The 27469-nt window shown below is 31.1% G+C and overlaps 1 protein-coding gene across 1 annotated transcript in view; it reads right to left on the bottom strand.

Annotated features, from left to right (window-relative positions):
• Positions 1–16355, bottom strand: part of LOC110992109 — a 54086-nt gene extending 37731 nt beyond the window's left edge. The window contains exon 1 of the mRNA XM_045629322.1: positions 16073–16355. Within this exon, the coding sequence (XP_045485278.1) occupies positions 16073–16106 (34 nt within the window). The 5' untranslated portion in view covers positions 16107–16355. The remainder of the gene's footprint in view (positions 1–16072) is intronic.
• Positions 16356–27469: the final 11114 nt, after the last annotated feature.

Genomic DNA, 27469 nt, shown 5'->3' with positions numbered 1-27469 from the left:
GATGCCATCCATCGATACGCCTAATTTAAAGATCGATACAACCAAAATTTTGAATTATAGAAAATCGAAAGGAAATAGAATATACAAATGGCTATACAATATACTTTTTTATAAATAAAAATGAAAACATCTTCTTATTGCAAACTGTGTGGAATTTACTTTAGATCATAATGAATATTCTAGCATTATTTTCCTTCGAAGAATTATGTTGATTTATTTTTATTACGTTGTTCTGTGTATCAAAGGCATCATATTAAATAAATAATAATGATTTTAATGTTCTTAAAATCGTATGTAGCTACATAATATTTCATGTATCCGGCCCATTAAAGTTATATCTATAATTTTCACTTTCTTTTTTAATTTTCAAATATATTTGAATAACTGCGTACAACAAGTTCACAATATAATTAAAAATTGACCAAAATCACAGACTTTATGAAATATAATTAAGACATAAATCAAAATATAACTTTGTGTAAATCAGTGTAATGTTATTCTGAAACAGGCTGATTGGGTAAGTTTAAATTCATAATTAGGCCACCGTTCGCCCCTATGAACCTTTCTCGGCCTATATAATTTGGATTATAATTAAAACTTTCGTATGATATCGTTTAAGAACTGGGACGTATTGAAGTTCCAGGAATACATCTTGTGATGGTATTTTCGATCACTATTTTTCAAGAGGAATAACAGTTCTCAGCCTGTAGCCGTATAGTAATCGTGGGATCGTTATATGATCGCCTGCAGTTGCTAAATCTATGGACATCAAATTTCAAGCGTCATGTGTTATTTGTCATTGTTTTTATATTGCAAGGACGTTATTAGGATATTATGGGACACCTATGAACAGTTCATTTTTTTAAATATTTTTTAGTATAGAATAACCAATCTTAAACCAAAATAATAAGCCTTATTATTTAGTGTGCCAATTGCCTTATTATCATCATTCTTGCCAGTAGCTGTTTCATTAATAAGCCTAATTATGTAGTGTGCCAATTGTCAAAAATTGATAACCAAATATATTTTAGCAATTTACTACAACTAGTATACTCATCCTATGTGTAATGAACCGATTTGTACATACAGGTTAATACAATTTCTAGAAGAAAAAAGGTAAACACGGCGCTGTAATGTTATCGATTCTGAGAATCTCCATTCACAGACAATAGGCTACATTTACTATTAATATATACATTGTTATATACAATACATTTTAACAGGCTCATTCAGAGTGATATTGAATTTAATTAAAATTAAAAACTTTACGTACAATAATAAAACAATCGCGTATTAATTAATTGTAGATCTAATGTTATAATCAACTGTTTTCTGCTTTTTGTCGACTATATTGTTAGTTAGTCGTCGTCGTCATCGAATAATTTAAACCACAAAATATATTAGCCGAAACTAGCCAAAAATAACCGAAAATAGCCGAAACTAGCCGAAACTAGCCGAAACTAGCCGAAAATAACCGAAAATAGCCGAAACTAGCCGAAAATAACCGAAACTAGCCGAAAATATTCGGCTATTTTTATTTAGTTCCGGCTAGTTTAGTTTAATTTCGGATATTTTCGTTTAGTTTCAGCTAGTTTCGGTTGAACAAAAAATGAACGTCAATTATAATCCTTGTATGGGTTTTTGTCGCTTAAAAGTAATTTGTGTGCCTTTATTGCGTTAAACCATAAACTATTAAAACATGAACATTTCAAATTATGTACCTCTATAACCACAATACAATTAAATATATTCAACATACATATGAACTCGTATTTCCGCAACGGTGAAATTAATAGTTCCCCATTCCAGTAAGTAGTCGTATCATAAATCTTAATGTCTGGAATGGAGGTACATTTACGTTTATATTGTTTTTAATTCTAAGTATTTGGTTTCTGTCTGATGATGCCTTGAATAACATTTGTATTTTAAACTATATATATATATGTATATATACATATATATATTTCCAGTGCTTTTCAGTGGAGTTCATTAGTGGTCAGTGACTGTCACATCACTCATCAGTTTGAAAGATAACTTTTTGATGTTATGATTAATATTTATTGAAATGTTGCAATATTAATATTGACAAAGTTCGTATTTGCGATATTCAATTGTATTTTATGCATTTACTATTGACTGATTTATTATTAATGGGTATAATAACAACATAAACACCCGTTTAAAAGACTGGATTTACATTAAATAATAGTCGATAAAATCGGCCTGTCACTCAAACAATCATTCGAACAAAACAATCAAGACAATTACAGATAAACAAGATTGTAGCTTTGTACGACCGCATAAGCCAAGTGGATCTTGAGAGTGTCTCAGAGTTGAGATTTATACATGCAGTTAACCAACTTACATGTCTTGTGGCTATATATGTAATGTCGTCGAGAATTTATACTAATCTCTATGTAAATAAGTAGTATCCTATTAGCCGAGTACTACAAATTTACTATATAAATACGACGAACTGATTATCTATATCAGAATGGTATTCTTATTTTACGATATTTAAATATTTTTTTAATCATTCTTTTTTTTGAAATTAAATCATGTTCGATAATTTATTTAATATTATAAACAAAGCATGGATCAGGAGGGTTCTGCCCGTTCTGCCTAAATCGTCATAATATTTTATGGTTGTGTTACTAAACTACATATCTCTTTTTAAAGTCTTAAACCTAATTGTCTTGCTATTTTTTTCTATTGAATGATATAATTTCCGTTTCGATCGTGACACAACTAATTGACCGTTTTTAAAGTATATTATACAAGAATCTAGCTAGTAAGTAAACCTTCATAACAAAACAGGCTTCAAAGGAATGCCATTGACATTAGACTATTCAAGATCAAAGAAAATTCAGCAGACAACGGTTCAAACGTAGATTTTATTTTATTCTAGTTGCGTAAAAAATCCTTTTTAATACCTCAACTTCGTCTGCATATAAGATAAAACCTATGCAACTTATAGGAGTTGGACGGCTAATTAAGCCTAAAGTTAATCTGATCATAATGTTTAAAGAACTTTATTTCTCATTACAAAAAAAAAATATTTTATTTACATGAGAAACTTAATATTTACATGTATATACATATACGAGCGAGATACACGTCGCCATAAGTCATCTTAATTTTAGTCAACTGTGTTCATTATAACATGCATCTTTACTGCTTGAATATATGATATTTTATTTTAAATTACTACATTTTAAATAAAAAAAATTCAATTTAATACATTTTTTTCTCTTCACCTACAGTGGTTGCCTCGAACAGATCGCTCGAAAGCGATAAGGCCACCAGTTCCTCTCCCTTTCATTTAACTATGTTTATTTTTTATATTGTAATGTAATGAAGTATTAATAAATAAAATAAATAAAGTTCAAAAGACTGGTTGTTGAAAGATTTTATCGCAAGCCTGTATAAACAAATAGTTAATTGCAAAAAGCTTTCATTTGTCCCAATAAACAGAACTATTGAAAGCACAGGCTGCACTAACAAATAAATCATTGCTGAAACAATAAGCAGCGTAATTGCCGTCAAAAATTTATTTTAGCCTCATTTTTGCCGGGATTAATAAAGGGATTTGCGCCCCGGATGTAATGTTTCATCGGCCTCCCTACAGATTCTGTATTATTATGTTTACTTGTGACCTAGGGGACGGCTATATTTAAGTACTAAAATAGACGTACCAATTATACTTTCAGCTTTGGTCTGTAAACTTCATACACAAAGTACGATTAGTTCGGATTTGGAACATAACCATTTCAATATTTGTTTGTAATATGGTAGATCTATTATATATACAAATCTAAAGGTTACCTAATCTTAGCCCTAAAAATAAAAATTTAAGTTTGGCACATATAAACTTAATCACAATCAATATTATACTGAAACTTGATTGTCAAATGAGGCCGTTAAGTTTTATAGAACAAGAGCTAACCTCAAGTAATATAAAGGGGCCATGAACATCTACAATAACACTAAAATTGCTGGTACATTAACGGCATTAAAGAATATTGCTTTCTTGTACTACGTTAGATATAGTGATAACCTGAGAGTTTAGTGCCCTAGCCAAGAGATATTGAGAGTATTTTACGCCGGCTTTTTCTCTCGGCCAACACCCTCTGTCTTCTTTGCCGATGAGTAGGGATGCCAACAGGCTCGAATTTAATGACGTGGAATAAGTGATACCATGATGAGCTTATGTTCCAAAATAAACGTATTTTTTTAATTTTTTTAATATGGTCCATGTCCAAATTTCTCTGTTATATGGAAAAATCGTAATCGACTAGAATAAGATTTGTAGTGGAATAAATAAATAAAATGGCCTAAGGATCACAGTTATATTGCAAATTAATGACTTCTACCTTCAAAAAGCTAATTCAATGCCTTTCTATTCAACAACAATTATAAAATTATAGACAAACGGAGTAGTCTTGGGTGTTCAATTAAAAGAGTTTTCTAAAATTATAAAGGAAATTCTGAGGCATCATCTTTTTTGTCTTGATCTAAGAGTCTACGTGTGTTATTCACGGAAAGCTATCTACTAATTTATTTAGGAAGAAAATTAAAATCATTTAAACAAATACGTGGCCAGGATTCTTCTACACAGTGACTTCCAAAAGTTCTTTGCCGTCGCACTTGGGTGTTACAGAATAGGCTTATAGCGTCACTATATTTAATTTTCTGTAGTTATAAACATAGGACATAATTGTAGGGAACTCTAGTGTTCTTCTTACTCAATATACCCTTGTATATTGAAAAACATATTTTAGTAATGATTGACAAATGTGTAATGTTAAGTTACAAAGGTAATAAAAGGTAAAGCTATTGTCAAGTCCGCCTACACGTTCGTCCGACAAAATACATTTATAACAATACATTTTTATGAAAAACGTTGCAAAGCCTCCGTAGATTAATTTAAAGATTATCATGGCTATTTACTTTCCTTCGGTGAAACGAAAATATTGCTCGATTCCCAAATGACTGGCGAAAGTAAATATTACCGACTTTCCGATAGAATACGAATAAGGTTGGGTTTTAGGCACATTTTTGAAGATTTTATACCGTAATTTTCTTTATACACAAGTTTGGGTATAAGGGAATCGTAATAACCAATTGAATCGCGATTAGGGCTAATCTTAAATAAGAAACATGTTAAATTATTTATAAAATTATTTTTTTAACATACTAACGTATACTTCAAATAAATATTCATGCTCATTGCGAAATTCGCGCTACATAATGTCATAAGGGTAAAACATTGGCGGGTGGTGTTAGGAACTTTTATACCATTTACGATATTGCTTTTAACTCTTTTAGGTTCGCTTTAACCGTGCAAAGCTTATGTCTGGAACTCAATCATTTATAAGTAATTAACTTAATTAAGCTACGTATGTATTAAATATCTGTTCTTGAATGTTATTAGGTAGCCTAGCTTCAGCGTGCGACTCTCATCCCTGAGATAGGTTCGATCTCCGACGGTGCATCAATGGATTTTCTATGCGCATTTAACACTAGGTATAACGATGAAGGAAGCTTTGTGACTAATACGAATTGCCTTATGCTTGTCACAGAAGACTGATCGTCTTGCCTATTATAAAAAGCAAATTACGAACCAGATGCAGAATACAGGAGTCAGATCCGGTTAAAAAAGTTGTAGCTTCCCTGGTTTTATTAGTCTTACTTGGCTACTGGCTAGGCCACTATACGTATATAGAAGTAACTAGCAGAACTATCTTCTCAATATTTAATTTTATAAAACTTTAACTAGTCTGTTCATTATACGTAAAAACTTTATTTTTTTAACTTTTTAATTATTTTGAATTTGGAACACATATATATCTGCGCCATTTGTGCTGAGACTTTTATAAATATGTAGGTAAAAAAGTTTTATAAATATTACATTACTTTAAAAAAAAAATTTTTTATTTGTAACAGAACTTTGCTAGATGAGATACAAATCAGATGTGATACTTAAACTTAAAAATATAAATCAATAGCACAACGAAATCTTTGTTCTAACAGTGAGAAGATTTTATAAAGAAGTTTAAACTAAATTGAGTGTAAAGTACTCAGTTTTTAACACACAGCGAAATGTTTTTTGAATGTAAGCATATTGGTAGTTTCATAACCGTGAGTTATGGCTCCCGCGGGTTGCCAACAACTCCGCTTCATTTTGCCTGCTCTATTTAAACTAAGATAGATAACCTCAAGAGAGTTCATTCAAGAAACATAGTTTTTGAAAGAACTAGATTTTATCTTTGAAAAGTTCGGAGCGTTAAATTACTTTTGTAGAATACTGAAACGCTAAATGATAAAAGGTAACATTTTTATGAGGTTTATGGAACATTACCTAATGCGGGAACAAATAATAATAATAACTTATATTAGATTAGATTATAAGATAAACCTTCTATATTAGCTCATATTTATACTAAATAGTATAAATATAAGCTTGGTAAATATAATATTGGTAAATGTATAAAATGGTAATTTTTAAATACTTGTTTTTTCAATTAAAAATTAGTTTTACGCCAGTTGCCCAGTTTTCATTTAATTATGTTCAATTTTTATATTGTTATGTACCGAAGTGTTAATAAATAAATAAGTAAAAAGGAGATACCATATTAAATAATGCTATAAGTATTCTTTGATTTTAACATTAGTTATTTATTTCTGTTTCCAAGGCGCCGACTATTTAATAATACATGTAAAATATATATCTTAGCATTCATTATATATAGCAGCGCACTTTGTAGTAAGGTGTCGGGGAGTGGTGACCCGGCGGGCCCAAGTACCTCTGCCTTCTTTGACTTCTTAGACTTCATTGGCTGCCCAGAGTGAAGTGGCTAGAGCTATACGCTCGGGAAGTGTAGTAACGTAATAGCTGGAAAATTCGCAACAGGAGGCGATCGCGATGGTGCCCCAACTGTCTACTCCCCTAGCGGATTCAGCTGATGTTCTCTTTTGTTTTTATCCACCAAATTGGCGTCCCTGCATCTACTACGTCTGCCAAAATTTATTTGTACCAATACTATACGTATAGTAAAAAGTTGACGCCACATTTCCCGATCTCCGCCAAACCAATAGACAAAATGAATAACTTTTTTGCAATAAATATATTATGAAGTTTCTGGGGCAGTTTGTGGCTGGTGCTTCACTGCGCTATAGATTATTTCACCTCCCTCATGCAGCGTTGGACCTGTGTCCATGCGTAAGGCTTCTAAAGTACCGGAGACTGTCGTCGGTAAAGACTCGATAATTACTAATCCAGATACATATTAATACTAATAACTCATTACAAAGGTATTTTCGTATTATAAAATATTTTATATAAAACTAGCGGATCCGACAGACGTTGTCCTGTCTACACGTCTTTAATTTCAAAATTTCAATTTTTAATAAGCCATTTTGATGAAAATTATTATTCAAATGTTATGACAATATCTAACGATCCAGCACATGGTCACACACGATATAACACAATGATAACAAAACTTTTTTTAAATTTCGGGACAGACTAAAATTAAAATTCGAATATTATTTAAAATTTGACACTGCGATGGTAGCGCCGTCTGTCGGATCCAATGTAAAACATTCCAAAATCAACAACAACTAATAAATTGAAAATTAATTAAAAAAACATTGTCCAGCGGACAAAATTGTGAATCTAAACCATTCCCAGATCCCCTTGAACACACACAAAAAATTTCGTCTAAATCGGTCCAGTCGTTTAGGAGGAGTTCAGTCACATACACACGCACACAAGAAATATATATATTAAGATAAACATCAAACAAAATATTGGTGGTATAATGAATTTGTGAAATATAGTAAATTAGGTCATCGGCAGAACGGCAAAATTTACTTAAAATACAAAACAAAATGATTTTATGTGGCTTAAATTTTTTGACAGTCGTTAGAGTGTGAAATTTTTGTGCTTTTAAGTCATACCCATTTAAAATATAAATTTAAGAAGATAAAGCTTTTTATACAGTTTGCATAAATGTATTTTATATTCGGGCTTTTAGTTTATAAAATGGTATACTATGTATATGATATGATAATTATTATCGATTCGAGTATATTTTATGAAGTTGTTCCTTGAACTTTGAGTAAGGTTTTTACAGAGAGAAAAAGTAGTTTTATTTAGCACTAAGGTTAATATTCTAGAAACGCGAATAGTCTATGGGGTAGCAACGTTCCATGTGTTGGTATGTAGCTAGCAAAAAAGTAGACTAAGTAACAAAATCATATTAAGGCAAAACGATGTTAGCCGGGGTAGCTAGTTAGCAATAAAAATAATAAATAACCCAGTATAATATTATTTTAATCATTCAACTCATGCAAAAGACTTTAACTTATTTTTTTTTCATATTAAGATTTAAAAAAATACTTGTATTGTGTAAATTATACCAAATATATTTAACATTCCATACAATATTTCCGAGAATCGACCCTCGGTCTACATTACCGGAAGCTAGTCTCAACAATTTAGTTACGGAGTTACGAAGTTTTCTGTGCTAATTCATAAATTTCAATGAAAATTCCATTAAGTAAATAGGTACTGCGCTTTCATTTCGCATTCATTTAGAATGTTTTGAGTAGCAACATGCAGTGCCAAATTACATTCAAGCAAACATCTCCACAAGTTATTCGGTAACTTCACTGATTCTATTTGGATGAAATTTTATAGAAATTATGTTGTCAGTTCTATGTTTAGCGTAGTTTAGATAATCTCACTTATATAATTGAGTACTTATCAACATATTTCAATCTATAACATATAAGGAATAGAAGTAGTGTGTAGCTACAAGCTTTAAGATTTGGGGCACAGCTTTCTGTATCTGTTTCGCTATCACTTATTTTTATTTAGAGAAAAATGGACATTGTAGTTTATGTTTTCCTTCAATAAACACAGATTTGCATTTTAATATATTTCAGGATATTAATTTATTTAAATATTGACGTTAAAAATGTTAAATTACAAATATGATTCAATAAATTTTGATTTCATCAGTGGCATTAATCTTAAAAGACATTGTTGCATCGGTCATTAATAAATATTCAGTAAAAAAGTCAGGTAATTAATACATTTTTAACAGCCTTTACTTATTATATAATATATAATAATTAAAAGAAATCTAGTTCCATGCAGATATAATGGCGAGAAATCTTAAACAAATAAAAAACATTACTTTTATTATTATAATCCCGCGACTTATCTCGTAAATGATATCTACGGTAAAAAAGCTGTCATAACCAGAATTAAAAAAGATAAGTATGAATAATCGTTTCAATTTAATTGAATTGCGTTATATTTGAAATTGGAATAAAAATACAGTTGAATTCTCAAAGCACACAAACAAGCAGATTGCACCTCGTTTTCAGTTTGCCGCTACGACACGTCCACTGTTTGAATGTCACCGTTTTCATTTAACGTTGTCGAGTTTAAATTTAGTATAGGTTTGTTTTTAACAGGAAGTCCGCTTATTGAGTTTCCTATTTAGTTTAAATAAAATACTAGTCATGCGCCGGTTTCATCACATACATGAGCGGTTGTGACCGAATGTAAATAAATAAATATAGTCAAAAAAGGGCGATTAAACTCCTGGATGTCATATGTATTAAAATGTTAGTCAATTTTTTTATAAAAATGACAAAATAGATGTAGGTTTTAATAAATATTTTCAAAATTAATGGATTTTTTTAAGATTGTGTCAGACATCAGCATACTGCGAACTCTTATATGTTATATATTGGAGTTTGTAAGATCTTTGCAATATGGTAAATAAAGTAAGGATTAATTTAATTTGGTTGTAGCTATTTTTAAACGCAAAGTATACTTCTCGACCATACGAAATAATATGAGAAAACTCTTTCAAGGGTTGCTTTGAAAAATGCAAATATCTGACTTTAACAAGATGTAAAAAGCTTTAGAATTATTTATGAATATTATGAGTATGTTAAGAAAGTTAAAACAAAATTAATTTTATGTATTAGTATACTTTTTGATAAGTAGAATACAGTTTAAAGAAACTTTTCTTTTTGGGATTTAGGTCGTATTAAATATAGCTGAAGGTACTGGTTGACTGTTAGTACGATAATATCACGAGGTAGCTATCAGTAGCGATAGTCAGCTTTCTAATTTCCCACTATGAATATTTATAATTATAGCACCTATACATAGTACTTTTACAACAACAATTACAAATAGTAAAAAAAGTTACTCCACTAGAAGTGAAACTATTTGTGTTCCTTATTAAGAGTAGTACGATATAAAGCAGTTTCGTTCCGAAAGCTCAGTACCGCTCAATGTACGTCACATTGCTATTGAGAAGTTCACTGAATGTTTTATACGGAGCGGAGGTAATATGAAAAGTAGTTCCTTTGACGAAATACGTGTTAAGGCTTAACTTGAATATTTCAATGATACGAATATTTTCAAAAGATTTTTAGTATATTCGAATTTCGAACTCTGATTTACGAATCTGTTTCACTGTGTTCCAAACATGTAAGTGTAGTAACTAACAGTGATTCATATTTTTATTACTAAAACTACGGTATTTACACAGTTAAGTAGGGATATTTAAATTTCACCTTTTTACAAATTTAGGTACCTAACACTGCGAGCAAATCAAATCAAAATTCGTTTATTCAGTTTAGATGCGTCTTAGGGCATGCTTATGACCAATATATTTGATGGAAAACCTAAGATTGGGAAAGAAATATGTTTAATTGTTGTTAAAATGTTTGTGTCCAGTGAGTGAACCTCCGGCCCGTTTGCCACATTAAAAAATGATACGTTTTAAGAATCTGAAAATTATAAAACAAAACGTCCACAAAATTTATTAAATTATTCCTAAAAGATTTTATATAAAATACTGCACAATATGCGCTATCGAATGTGAACATATAACTCAATAAATATGTTCCGGGCTAAAATTCGCACCGTATATTGAAAGCTCTGCCTTTGTTTTAGTTTTGTGAGAATGATGTGTTTTTTATTACCGTACACAATTTGCAACTACTGAAAATCATGAATTGAGTGGTTCTTTATTAAATATATTTATTGTTGGCTCTATTTAAAAACAACCTACATTGTTTAGTGTGTTACACATATGATGAGTAACCTGTATCAAAGGTTCGACTAATGATTTAATGATATATTTACGGAATTTGAGCATTAGGGATCGCAGACTCTTATAAGACTAACTGAAATCCTATTGGTACAAAACTAATTTAAGAGTTTACTTGACAAAATACAGTAGACAGGTAGCGATTTGTTCACCAAAAAGAATATTGTTGTACCAGATGGTGAGATCATTTGCATTATTTATCTGAATGTAAATAAAACAAATGGGAGATCCTTGTTATTCTTAATAAAGTGAAAAGTGATTTGTTTTTTAAGAAAATTCACATTAAGGCCTCTGCGCTGAGAGGTATATTTTTAGAATCATAGTCAGTACATGGTTAAAGAAAAAAGGGTAAAGGCGATGCTGACATTCAATTGACCCCGGCAATTCTAATAGATATAAAAGGTCAAACTTAAATAGTATTTAAATTTTTATCAGTCTATTTAACACGATTCCTAGTTTATTCTACGTTATTTATTTCTTTAATCAGGGTTGTTAGTGCTTTTAAATCGGTATTTTAAATTATTAAGATAGATTTGAATTTATATATTTCTAATTTTCCATAGTCTGCTCTAGATGCTTCGTTGCTGATCACGATGCTCAGACATGCGCTGCTGATTAAAGAGAGAGAGAGAGAATTTCCCATGAGAGGATTATTTGGTGAAGATTTTCCTTTCTCTTGCGCAAAAATCACTTTTGTTGTCAGATGGCACTGGTAATTTAACAATGTATAAATTAATTTGCATGCCGTAGACTGACAATAGTCGTTGTAAGCTAGGCATAGTAGGAAGACCTACTCTCCTAATAACCATTAATTCGATTGTGACGCAAAAATGTGCTTGTTTCATACCTAGCGAACTTTGGTGATTTATTTAACATCTGATTAACACTTTGTTTTATAACTAAAGTGTAATTTAACCATAAAATCTTAGTGATAATCAAACAAACAGACAAAAATCATTTATTCATATTGGTAACATAATATACACTTATGAACGTCAAAAAAAACGAAATATTCATAAAATAATTTAATTTCACATTTACTGCAAGTTCTCAAATCAAGGGCGTAGAACGGGAGAGGAGAACTGGCAATAAACTCTCCGCCACTCACTTATTAATCGCCAAGCTTTTTTTTTTGCTTTGATGCTTACTTTTGCAGTGAAATAATATTTAGAATTGTAGAAAACACATTTGTGTCAACAGCAAACGTGGACATGGGCAGAACCTTTATAAATATTTGTGTTTGGGAAGTGTGAATGTTGACATTGTAATGTATAGATAATTTTGGATTTGAAATTGATGTAATCTATCTACTATTAGTTGCTAAAACAGCACTACTGACTATGACAGATGCATGTTTTTTTTTTATTTTTTTTTTTTATAGGAGGCTCACCTGATGTTAAGTGATACCACCGCACATGGACACCCTCAATGCTAGAGGGCTCGCGAGTGCGTTGCCGGCCTTTTAAGAATTTTTTATATAACATGTATCATTTTTCTCCTAAACAGACGAATTCAAATCACGATATTGTATACTAATATATTTTGCTGGTTTTTGCTGGTTTCCTCATGCCTTAGATCCAAAAATGTACGCCATTTCATCATCATTTCAACATCAGGCTCAAAAGAGGTTGACCTTATACGACCTTAAGTAGCTAGCTACTGTCAGTTTGTAAAAATAAATTAACATAAAAAACTTTATGGAAAAGGTAATCAATAATTCTTTTCCTAGACATCGTAAATGAGTTGAACCATCCAAGCGTGTCTTTTCCAGAATATCAGGTGTTCCAACGAATCACAGTTTTTATAACGAACCTTCGATTTTATTTCCACGACACTACGCTTGTAAAGCGACTGTAAATTTTATTTCAGTTAAAAGATACATTGATGATATTTCTTACATATTTTTCTTTTCTATTCAAATCAACGTTATACTATTTTAAATAAAGTACTGTAAGTTTATCTACACATTAAACTTCATTTAAATATAAATGTGTGTTAAAGGAGCAATTAGAAGTAAAAATACATAGGTGCACATGATTCTACTAGCTACTAAATACGTCACTGTAGTGACGTGAATTCTCTAAAGGGGAATAAAATAAGTAATAAAAATGTACACGTAAAATACGTTGTCAAAAACCCAGTTTAATTTCAAAATTAAGAAGTCTTTAATCCCTTAAAACCTAATCTACTTGCCTAAATTAAAGATAAAAAAATACAATTGCCCTATTGATTTATAGTCATAAACTCCATCGTGGGACGTCATACGGTTTAAAGTTTTACCGCTCAAAAGTTTAAAAACCCACAAGGTAGATGCGGGAAAAAGCTACATACTTATGTATAAAGGCCAACTTAAGTGCACTTCAAACTATTTTGAACCCGCAAGCAAAAACTATTTACCCTAAAGTTTAGAGTTACGTCCTTAGATTTATGACAAAGTTCAACTTTTATTGGGTCCAAAGGTCATTTGAAAAATTAATGTTACATTTACGATCACATAATGTTAGGCGACACTTACCATTATTCTCGCTTTAACGTTTTCAGAGTTTGTTTTTGGGTAATTAGCTGCGTTTTTTTATCATCATGGAAGAATTATGCCAATTTTTTTCTACTAAGCTTAAGAGCTTAGTAATAAGTTACCCGTTCATTTAATATTTTAATAAAAGTACTTGGCTGTAATATGTTCCAAATTTAAATGATTGTGATTTCTCTCGGATTCATTTGGCCGATAAGTTAAGATTTAGTTTAATAGAAGCGTAGTCACCTAATGCCTTTATTACATTACTTCATTTATTGTAGCAATATTAATCGAAAAAATTGCGCATAGTTTGAAATGGCCTAATTATAATTTTGTCAACTCAATCAAATTTTCACTTCACACAATCACTATACCAAACTTGTTAATCATATTCATCTTATTTGTTCACGCACCCTTGAGTGTTTGTTATTTGCATAGTGTTACTGTGTTTGTTTATCAAGTTTCCAGACTAGATATCAAAATTATACATTGACTAGTGACCCGCTTCAGATTCATTCATACATAACTCTTGGCAGTAGCTGGAGTTATAGATTTTTTAATTGAAGGAAACAGGGTTTAATAGTAAAAGAAATCTAGAAATCTGACTGTTCTATACTTTGGTGGACCCCCCAAATGTAAAACATAATAAAGTTTGTCGTTCGTTTGTGTTTGAATCAACAGCATCTCTAGCCCCAGAACGCGTAAAACGGTTTACTGCATGAATGCATCATGAGGGAAGTATGAGGTTATTGCGGATTTTTTTTATCATTATGTGATGTTAACTATGACTTTTGCTAAGAGCGTAAGAAAAATATACAAACACAAATCTACCTACCCCATAAAAATTCTCTTCTTGATTAAATATTTAGATGAACCATCGACCCAAAAAGGGAAGACTTGTGTTGTGGCACTGGAAGCTGATCACCTACTTGTCGATTAGATTTAAAAAAAAATGATCATGAAATACATTAAAAAATCTGAGGCCAAGACTAAAGAGATTGTAGCGACACTCATTTATTTATTATTTGATAAAATAATTGTCGATTTTTATACTAGAATTTAGCAATACATTTGCTATAACCGTACATTGACATGGAAAGTATTGAATATTTTTTACATTTTGATTTCCAGGGTGACACGAGAGTTATAAGAATAAATTTTAAAATACTGATTGAGGCTTTCAATACTCTTATTAATTAGGGATGACTACTTGAAAACTAAACTTTCTTAAATTACCGTCAATATGTGTAAAAATCATTTTTCTATCTGCGCCATTACTGTTATTAAATTTCAAATATAATAGGTAAATAACCTTATTTCATTCCGTACACGCCTTTTACTTACTTAGACTTTCCTGTTTAGAATTAATAGTGATATAAATCAAAAATGACTTACATAGCGTGTGTAAGTTTCGTGCTGGCATATAACAAAATCTAACCACGAAAAATAAAAACATGGACTCATAAGCATAGGCAACAATGGATTTGCTTTTTAAGCTAAAGCATTTGTTCATTATTTAGAATAGTAATTAATGATATTAGCTTATATTTTCTTATTTTCTTAAATATATAGCTAGATAAAAAATAGTAATTTTAAGTGCCTACCAAATACTAAAGATCTTTGTCATCGTAGATTATTAATTAAACAAAAGCAGTATGCGGCTAAATCATAGATAAGAATAAAAAGAAAGATAGAAATAAAAAACCCGTACAAAACCTAGTTAATTTGACTATTTGAGAATACCTCGCTGTTGAACGCAATAATACATGCGGTACAAAATCGTAGCAAACGTAAAACAAAACTTTTAAAAGCTTTTACCAAAAATCCGTAGCCCGTAGCTGTTACGTCGTTTGTCTACGACCTACAGCGCTACGCCGTAACCATATTCCAATCGAATCGTAAAACGTAATTAAAACGTCTGAAGTGTACAGACAACGATTATAATTATTACACTATATAGATTACTATTACATATTTGTCTAAAACGTTTATAAATATCATAAAATTAAGGGCCGTATCTAACGATCATATTCAGGAAAATTACTACTTTTCATTTAAAATATCTCGCTAAAATATTGCGGCTGGCTTTTTATAAATGTGAAGTATACATGATGGTACTTCGAATTAAAAATCAGGATTTTTATCTTAATTTATAAAATTGGGTTAATTAAACATGTTCAAGGGCCAACTAATGTTTTTTAAATAGAACAAACAACCACCGATTAATTATTTTTAATTAATAGTTCTTAGCTATTTCATCAAACCTTTGAAAAATTGTATACACATTTAATTGTAACCATTCAACGAGGATGCTGAGTGGCAAACATATCAATACCATATCAGACATTATAAATTCAGTCCATTCAGTTTGCGATGGATTTAAACTAAAACTAAAAAAAATACAACTCACCAACAAACATGGATATAAAAAATAACACGACCATTTTTACTGGCGCGACTCACACATACATAATCCAATCACATTATTTACGCAGCACTTTGAAACATTCCATTAAAATAAACAATTCACATCTCACGAAAGATTTTGGCGCGGATCACAGGAACACGGGCGCTCTCTGCCGGCGTTCAAGCGAAACTGAAATTTGATAACACCCAGTTATATTAGGGCTCGTATACACTTGCAGATAATTTGTTTCTTTGCGAACCCTTTCGGTACTATACTTAGTGGTGATAACTTGATTCTGTGCCATTGCTTTTGTAATATTTTGACTTAAAATTATATACATTACAAATTTTCCTTCAAAGTATATATTATGAGAAATATAATTTTATAACATCAAAGTTTAGTATGCTTTTCAATACGACAATATAAACTTGATTATTAGGTGGTGGTATTTTAATGGAAGTATTTTATACTTTATCTACAAAGCTTAATGTAAACAAATCTTAACAATATCATATTAATAATAAAAATACGGCCTCGATTCCTACCTTGTATTTCATAAAAAATATTACCTTTATGCAATGAACTCCACACGGGTACACTTACCGAATTCCCGGTAAGATTTTTCCATTTTATTACGAAATATATCGCAACGGAAGAATGAATAAAAGATGTATAGTTATAAACCTCTCTCTGCTTTAGGAGATGGCAACTCGTCATAATTTTAGGTTTTATTTACACGGACCCCTATAAATATGATGTCAGCTTAAGATCCATATTTATTTGGGGTCGGGTAAAACCGTTGACTTGTTTAGTTTTTACTGCTATATTTGATATATTATTGTTATATATACACACTTTGCAGTCGTGGGTTTAAATATGCTCCAAATATATCTGGTTATATAAATGCCGCAGATCAGCCAACCAAGTAGTTTGCGAGTGCCACTGACATAGTTGTAGGTTCAAAGTGACCTGACCATGCCTGTTCTCTGTCTATTTAACACTTACTGGTAAGGTTAAGAAAAATATCTTGAGGAAATTGACAGCTGGCGTGGTCTCTGTACTCATTCCATCTTCTGGGTGATTGCTAGATTAAACAAATGATCACAAAACAGATAAAAAAATCAGAGGCTAAGATGAATCGTCACTGGTCTCTCTATAAATGTATTCCAAATGTCTATTAATTCACTTGTATCGGGTTTAATTGTTAGACAGATCGATTGTATGAGGAGCACGAAGTTCCCAGGAGGTTAAGATTGATTGCAGAATAAAATCGTATCTAGCATTGCAGAGACTGCATCACATCTGCATATAAATAGAATGCAACCAAAACCAATTTAGGTTTTAACTTTTATCTAGATTATTCTGGCATTTTTTATGTAAAACTTTTATTTGATATAGTACACTGCACTTGTGTAATCAAATAATAAATCGTACTTTCAAATAATTCAAACAAATTTTTACGTAAATGATGCCATACACTTAAAACACTTACATTATATTTAACATCATTATTTTTTTATACTTTGTATTGTTTTTTAGTCTAAGATTGTCTTGCTTTTTTATGTACTCTTTGATTTTGTAACGGACTGTTACAGAAAAGATCACTCGCTAGCAATAAGGCCCCCGATAGTACAGCTTTGTATGTGTTTCTATATTTGTGTTATGTGATAGAGTATAGTAAATTATAATGTACATGGGTTGTACATTTAATTTAACACCATAATAATTATGATCACATTTGCTACTTGTTAAGAATAAATGTAATTTTATCTCGCTGTCTCTAAATAGTTAAACGTTTTATACAATGTTTTAAGTATAATAAATAGTAAAGAATTACAAAAAGTTTATTCCATTAGCCTAGGCCTAACCTTTACGAATAAATTTACGTGCTAACTAAACTTAAATAACAAATTTCGAATCCATTGTTACGGAACCAATACCGAAACCGTTCAGTTTATCAGAAAACAAGTAAATTATGAAAATAAACTTACTACGCTTTGGCACTTTGAATATTGGCTTTCAACAAAACAGTGCAGTGGCAAGCTCTCTGGGAATATTGAATAATACTGCCATATCACTAACTTTGTAACTTGCATCTCCTCCGCAGCGATACAGTTTCAAAGCTTTTAATATTTTGGTATATAACTTTACGTTAAAAAATATAATTTGTAGACAAACATATTACAAATTACACGATTATATTTAAAATGCTTGTAAACATGCTGGTTCTGCTCGATAGGAGAATTAAACTAGACAAAATCAATTGGTTTCTGATATAGTTATATGGGTTTCTATTTGCTTTTATTTTTAAAAGAACGTATCAACGTTGACGTAGCTCACACTGCTATTAAACTCCCCCAAAATGGCTTGACCGATTTTCGTGAAATGTTGTGTGCATATCAGTTAGGTCTGCAAATCGAATAACATCTATTTTTCATCCCCTAAATGTTAAGGGTGATCCGGTCCACCCCTTAATTTATTTTTATATTTTAGACGACACTTTTATTTTTATTTTTTTATGATAGCATGCAGCAGCATACAAAAATACATACAACCTACCATACAACCTGTTTCCTAGAAATAATATACACGTCAAAACAACGTTTGCCGGGTCAGCTAGCAATTATATAGTTATCTGCTGCATTGTTTTTATAACACCATGCGCCTATTTTTTTTAGTTTTGTATGGTAGTTTTTTTTTGTTCTAGATACATGTTCTTTACATACAATTATCATATCAATGTATTTAAAATATTGTTAACTAAGTATGGAGTTTCCTGCCCAGTCTTCTCCATATGAAGCTACCTTTTGAAAGGGGCAATTAGTTATTGTTTTTTTAATATTTTGTTCTTTCTAAATGTGCCTTTTATTGTGCCTATGAAATACATAATTTGACATGACATGAAAATATAAAAACTTTTCCAATAATATATAATATAATCTGTGGCACTAGTTCGCTTGTAATCGTTGCTAACAATCGTTCACTTGTGACGATTCTTCGTTTCCTCTATGTTTTCTAACCGATTCTTTGTTTTGTTTTTAAAATACGCGGTGATGTTAGAAACGTTTTCATGAATCATTTAAATAATTTGGACTTGGAGTTTCAATTAACGAGGAAGAAGAATCAGAAGAAGATCGAAGAACTGTACTAACTGTGAACTTACTAAATGAAGCAAAATCTCGCACTTCTATTCATACCTAAAAATATAACTTTACGTTTCAGAAAACAGCGTATTCATAATAGAACTTCAAAAAACAATTACTTGAGCTTAATCTCAACCGTGCATAGTTTCAAAGTATTTAGGATCAACTATGTCGATGTGGAAATCTTAGAGCCAGTGTCATATGAACTTTGGAAGCAAAGTTATTCGACGCTTACTTATTGCTCCACAGAGATAGGAAATTGTGCATTCTGAAGTTTGTATATCGCATTGATTAGGACATCTTTCAGGTTCTGTTTCCTCGCTATGATACCCCATAGATAGATATATATTTTATTTATTCATATACTCAACTATAACATCTTTATAGTTTTCAGTAATTTATTAAGTACAAAGACAAATAAGCAAAGGAAGGACAAATATTATCATTATATGTAGTTATGGTGGTTAATGAAGGTTATTATTTATGCAGTCGAATATTAATTGTTCGTCTTTGTAACTATTAGTGTAATACCATCTGTTCGGGTACTAGCCGATGATGATAGATTGTTGAAAAATGATAAAACTGTATGTATAAGTTTACAAGAGTTTATTGGGAGAAATAATTACTTGATACTATTTCTAAATGATAATGAGTGACGAGCGACGTGATTGATGTCTACAAACGTACTAAAAGTAATGAAATTAGGTTAAAGTGTAAAATGATGATGCGGCGAAATGATGTGCTGTTGCTGTGTGCGTGCCTTGCCCGTACACCATCTGTACCACAAAGAACGGTTCGGTGGCCATCGAATCTTATCTCGATAATCGTCAAATCTATCTTATATTAGAATAATAAGTCTTGAGTACATACCTCGTTCTAATGTCTTCTTACCAGGAAGAGAGAGAGTTACCAGTAAGAATGCGTCTAAGGTAACCCGAGTAAATCACAAAAATGACTTAACTAATAAATGTGACATCAAAAATTATTAAATTAAAATTATATATTTCAAACACTATCCGTTTCACCTTGAATCCTCCTACTACATAAAAAATAGCATTTATATTGTTTTAAAATGATATTATATTGTTACAAAATTCAGATACAGTACCTTAATTATTTACCTATATCTAGATAATATCCGTATCTATTTTTTTTATGTTGACGAAGAAAAAGTTGTGTCACAGTTAAATGATAATAATATAAAATTATTTGAGCCTTAGCGATAGTAGAGTAGGTTTTGACTGTGAAATCGTGTGTTTGAATTCCGACTGTGGCTGTGCATTTGACACCAAGCGGTTTCGTAAAGAGACCGAGATACGTCAAAGACCGATTTATGGTCAAATTGTAGTTAAACTGCGTACCAGTTGGTCTCTTATTTATAAACTATTTTGGATCTTAATATAGCATAGGCTATATAGGTACCTACATAGGTACCGTTCGTGTTTTTAAATAATCTACACTATTATCACTAGCGTGCATAAAAAATTATTATTTGATGCTAAATATTGAAATGCTATATGTAATATATTATGAAATAAAATGGTATGCTATGATTATAAAACTCTGAAGAGAGTGCCTGCGTCTGGCAATACTCTTGGAGTGAACTTCGACGATGTAGTTAGGTAATCGCCACGCTTTTCAAACCATGAAACCACCAGCCTCGGCTCGTACTGCCTATATTACTTAGGAGTATTGTAGCATTCTACGCCTAGAACACATATTCGGCCCAAGAAAGTTTTTGAGTGTATGTACTAGTCACTAACATATTAATTATATAAAATTGTGAATTACTTTATGGCGATTGGCTGCCTCAATAGTATTGGATTTTCTCAATTCAAAACAAATATTTATGTTTGAATTAAGAATGTGCATAACTTATGAATTGTTCAATCAATAGATGACAATTTTCTCATTTGTTTTCTTTGTATATATTATAGAAATTACTACGTACTTGATATATACGATTCACAGAGATGAGATTTGATACTGTGTGGTACACTTAACCCTAAATACCTGCCAGTAATTGTAGATAACTGTCAGTAAGCCGATTACGTCAGGGCTCGTTTCAATAACCCCGATGGTCGATTGAGTGGTAATGGCTAATTATTCGAATCGATCCCGAACTGTAATTGGGGAATATTGCGTCTCTAATTTACAATTTAATTGAAAAATGTAATTTGACTGTAAATTACTAAATACATACAAATTTCTTATTAAACCCTCATTTGTACCCCGCAGTTTCACCTGCGTTAATTTGGTCGTAGGGAGGCTGTTAGGCCTTCCACAAAAGGAATATACTCCACACTAAAAGAAATAGAAAAATAAAATGCATTGTTTTAGTATATATTTATTGATTGTTTTCAGCTTTATAATATTAGTAAAAGTATTAACCCAAAAGGAGCCTTATACTTATGACTCATTCTATTATAAAATTAATTAATAATTTATAATAGAATTAAATTAAAAACTATTAATTAATGTAAACAATCAAGAATTGTGTTGTTTTATAACACAATTCTTGATTGTTATAATTTAAAAAAAGGTTAAGGTACAAAATAGGGAAATAAATATATGTGATGAAAAGTAAAGTTATAAATGTACCAACTTCTCTCTATGGTATTACATTCGTTCAATCAGCCGAAGTCGTAAATATTACGATATTTGGGGCAAAGGGCAAATTACGCAAATTGGGGTAAACTACAGTAAACAAACGTCGTCAATACAATCATGTATATTATTAGAAACATGCCAAATATTGAGCATATGTTTATTGGGACGCAAGATTTTGTTTTTTTCTCACGTAATAAGCGTAGTTTTGTCAAGGGTTTTGCCAAATTGCGCTATTTGTATGGAGATTTTATTGGTTCTTGTGTATTGTGCAAATATCCTACTTATTATTGAAGCACCTTAAGAAATGCTACTAAAAACTATTTATTTTGTGGTTTATGTTAATGTAATTTAAAATACTGATAATTGGTTATTCAGACAAGTAGTTGTAATTCGTTAGTTACTAATAAAAAAACGTAAGTAATAAATATTGAAGATATATGTGTTATATTATATCGGAGGAATGGCGCTGGTGTCAGGAGCCATTGTTATTATAGACCTCGTAAATTAACAACATTAGAGTCTAATCTAGTTTTGTCTAGTTTATAACCGGTAATATGTAATTTCACAGTCATTATTATTAATGTCAGACCAATGGCGTTGGTGTCAGTCACCATTGTTAATACTAGTGGTATATTTTATTTGTCTATGTGCCTATATCTATAAATTAATGAGGTTCGATAATACTAGTGAGTCCATAGTCATAATTATTATGAAAAGGAGTTTATCATAACTGTAAAGTTTTAAACCTTAAAAAAATTAATAATAAAGCATTCTTTGACACTAGTTTCTAGAACTGCCGTTTGACTCATTGACTTGTAGTCAATTGGTGTATTGAGTACACGAAACCTCACGAAACCTGTTTATCACAAATCGGGTTGCTATAAATACAGGCCCTCTGTTCGATAGAGCGATCTAATGTTAAAATTAAATGACTGATGACAACAATCTAATTTGTCACGTCGGTAATGCTTACGTCATTATCTTCATTTATGCGTATAAATGAAGATAATGACGTCAAAAAAGTCCTGGTTATGTTAAAATTCAGGTCGTGTTTTCTAGTAATCATTCGGTCCTGTATTGTCTTGTCTCTGCCTTCCTGTCTTTAGACCGATATTTCGATTATTAATTATCAGTTCTTTCCCGTTCCTTTCTGCCCTCCTCTAATCACGCGTAATACTTGACGTGTACCATTATTTAGGTTCTGCCCTGGTTCCAATGACTTTTAATCTTTATTCAGTTCGCCAATCTCACCCCGTCTAGAAAAGTAATAAAAATATACCCCGTGTATATTTTTATTCTTGTCAAATTTTAATTAAACATATATGTTTCTTTTCTTTGTGAATTTCTATTTGTCGAGAAAGTGTTTAGCTTTGGTTAAGACAGTCTATGACTTGCTTTTAAATAATAAAATAATTAAAAGACTCTTATTACAAATTAAATTAAACCTCAGTATCTTTTGTTGTTTACGTTATTTGAGTAGAGGTAGATAAAAAGTAAATTTATTATTGCCGAGGGCAAATATTCTAGACAAAATAAATCAAATTAAGAATATCAAAGACAATACTAGGCTTTAGTAATGGAAAGATTCTTTTATATAACATTAATTCTACAAATATAATGATATTTTAAAACCATTTTTGTACATAAATATCGTATTAATATGAATAAAATGGTAAGTAGGAAGAGCGTCGTCATTTGCCCAGTGGAACGAGATTCGAACACACAACTTACGTGTCTTATTTGATTCGAACTCAAGCCCACTTAAAATTTTTAAATGTTTGCTATATACCACTAAATCATTTTAGTCGTTGGATTTAGTCTTAGCGGCTTACCTTGAAAATGGCTGGCATCTTTGATAGATTATATAACAAAATAGTAAGTCATAATATTTATTCCATGTTTAAAAGTCTTAATAAATGATAAAAAAAAGATTTAATTTACTAATAAATACCAGAATATTGATACAATTATACTACTATAATACAATTTTTTTTAAGAAACAAAAAAATACTAGTATATCGTTTCAGGTTATCCCCTTTAGAGTACAAATACAATTTTATTTTGAACAACGCTCAAAGTACACTACTGGGAGCAAGGCGTGATATAAATTGTACAAAAATGTCAGTTATATGTCAGTGCACAGATAACATATGACTTCATGAACTAGAATTTTAAAACATATTTAATAATTAAAAGCTGTTTTTCACAACATTCCTAGGTATTAATCCAACGGTAATAAAAAAGATACAAACATAATATTATATTATGTCAGAGAGATATGATTTTATACACAGAACAATACTCCTAAGATTTTCTTTTCGTTTTAAAAAAAAACTAAAATACGTCTTAAAGAATACGTGCTATGGTATTTCATAAACATGACGAAGTTTTTGTCTGCTCATATGCATAATTTATTATTCATGGTGCAACCTAATTCTTTTATGTATTCATGTAATAGCCATTGCTTCGACACACACAATGAAGCTTGTAAGCCAAGCAATGTAAGGTTTAGCGGGTGTACGATTTTTACGAATTACGGTCAATATTAACAAAATGTTTTGATAAAAATATGTAAAACGCCTCTAACACGAATTTTATTTGAGAAAACTTTATTTTTACACAAAGAGGTATTTATTTATTTTAGAACATATATTTTTGTTCCGTTAGGTATTGAAATATAAGCTAAAACATATATGTAAGTTTTGTTAAGTCAATGAATTTCATAATATTATTAATATTTAAAAATAATATTTTTTAATTCCGTTGAATAAAAAATAGCTTTGAAAGCCATGGGACTAATTGACTATGAAGAATGTAATTAACCAATGTAACTGTATTACGAAGTTGTGGAACCTTTTTTTAAGTACCTTAAATATTAATTGATAAGTAATAATAATATAAATTTTCGTCATTAGTTTTTCACATCTATAACATGAAAGCATTAGTTCCCATTGCAGCTGCACACTGACTCATCTACAAAGATGCTGTCTCAGCAATGAATAAGGAAAATGAGATATCGAAGGTATGGCCTTCGCGCACTACAAAAGCCACCACCCAATAAATATAAAACACAGATTCTAGGAATTTTCTAGTCAGATAAAAACTCCGATGAACAACTTCAGAACACCAGATTTTACACTTGACAGACATAGATCCGACACTTTCTTTAAAGCTCCACCTCGTTCCCAAACAGGCACTAGACTGGACGCCTTTCGCATCACATAGAATAATAAGTCATATTCACTGTACTGTCATACTCACACGCTCTTGTAAATAAGTGTATTCTTAACGAACGTGTATTGAATTGTTTAGTAGGAACGACCAGCATTGGTCGTTTAGATCACACGAAGCTACATTTACCGATAATATGTTTATTCTTCTATAGACGCCTACGTAGACTTTTTATGCTTCTATATTTTAACCCCACGTGTCTATTCTAAATTGATTTTGACATTAAAAATTAACGCATTTCACTTACTTGAAACCTCTGAGACTCGTGTCAGCGTTATATTCAGATACTTTCTGACCAGTGCGAGTTGACCCTACAAAGACGGAACGACTTGTAATGAATTCAAAAAATTCGCTCACCTTTGACCAACTTTATAAGATGGGTGTAGCTCAGAATAATTTTCTCTATGATGAAATTCTATTAAAACACTACTACTGTGCTTTTATTAGAAAACTTTTATTAGTAATACATTATACCATTCAAGTACGGTCTAAAGACAAGTCAACAGGCGATCAGATAGCGTTACGGACGTTCTCACGTATATCATACTATGAAAGAATTTCAGCTGAGTTGTTGGCACACAACATAAGCTTGGAATTTCGTTATTTTTCCTCTCCCGAGAGGTTGCTAAGTCCGAAATAATTCCTCGCCGTAATTAACTCGTTGATATATGCCTCGAGACCAGACCATTTAGTTTTATCACTCGTTTTTATTTCTTGCTACATTTGATATATTACATGAAATTGTTTCGTATATAAAAATCAATGATTGGAATTGAATAAATAACGAATCTATGGTTAAGGCTCATAACTGTAAGGTGCATGGGTTGAATATATTACGTCTATTTTTTTATATAGAGAAAATAGTATAAAATTCATGCGCATTTAACATTTGCTCGAACGGTGAAGGAAAACATCGTGAGGAAACCGGCAGGTCTTAGACCCAAAAAAGTCAATGACGTGTGTCAGGCACTGGAGGCCGATCACCTACTTACTTATTAAATTTAAAAAATGATCATGAAACAGATTCAGAAATCTGAGGTCAAGACCTAAAAAGGTTGTAGCGCCACTGATTTTTTTTATAAAATTCATAACTGCCATTTTGCGATATTTATTATAGACTATAGGTTTCGATGATCAGATTTATTAAAAGGTGATCAGCAATATGTGCCTGACATACGCTAAATATTTTTCTTTTTAGACAAGCCAGTTTAATTAGATGGTTTCTTTCACCGTGCGAGTCACAAATGGCGCACGTAGAAGAAAAATCGACTTGTGCAAAGCCGGGTTTAATGGCCGTGTCCGCCAACGCTGCTCATGAATTCACTAAAGTTTCAGAACTATTTAGGTGTTAATTTTACTTTCACACAAATAATTAAATAAATCTAATACTATTAAAATATTCTTATGGAAGAGCTGGGTTTAATTTGTGATTTCTTACCAGCGGCCCAGACACTGTACAAATAAATATGTACCAGATGATAACTTGATGAGCAGTATTGGCCTAGTGGCTTCAGCGTGCGACTCTCATACTTGAGGTTGTAGGTTCGATCCCAGGCTGTGCACCAATGGACTTTCTATGTGCGCATTCAACATTTGCTCGAACGGTGAAGGAAAACATCGTGAGGAAACCGACATTTCTTAGACCCAAAAAGTCGACGACGTGGGTCAGGCACTGGAGACTGATACAAGACAAGACACCTACTTGCCTATTAGATTTAAATATGATCATGAAACAGATTCAGAAATCTGAAATCCTAAAAGAGGTTGTAGCACCACTAATTTATTTATTTTTATTTTTAGATCATAACTTGAAAATCACAATTACAAGTGAGCATCAACACTACCCTAATAAGATTTAGGCTTAATATTTCTACTCCATCACCATCCTAATTGGATATAAACTACTCGTCTTTGAGGCCATCTACTTACGACCTTGTAACATAACAGTTAATTAAAACTACAGCTAATCCGTTAAACTAGGGCGGTTTTGGTTAATTATACTCTTCACTCCTAACTAGTTAAAGATCTATATAATATAGTTTTTATTTATTTATTTATTAAGTCTACAATATCATACATATTACGAAATCTACTGATAATTTTATAAAATCTTCTATCTAATATGTACGACAACGTATGTAAACAGAAGTTTTGCTAAAAGTAGGAATTAAAAAAAAATACAATTAAAAACATAAAAAAGATAAGACAATTACACAATAAAATAAAATAAAAGTACCAAGAATGTTGGTACTTAAAGTTTTGTATGAGAGTAACAAAAAGTGTTTTTTAAATGGATTGAAAGTGTGTACTATTGCTATCCATGCACTTTTGTCATCAAAGTTGTCGAGGCAGAATACGAAATTCCACCCGTATCAACTCGACGTCCGCCACCTCCACCACTTGCTGCCCATTGAAG

The sequence above is a fragment of the Pieris rapae genome, chromosome 8 (genome assembly GCF_905147795.1).
Source record: "Pieris rapae chromosome 8, ilPieRapa1.1, whole genome shotgun sequence".
In the NCBI taxonomy this organism is placed as follows: Eukaryota; Metazoa; Arthropoda; class Insecta; order Lepidoptera; family Pieridae; genus Pieris; species Pieris rapae.
Note: the sequence above shows the minus strand (reverse complement) of the source record. Positions and strands in the feature narration are given on the sequence as shown.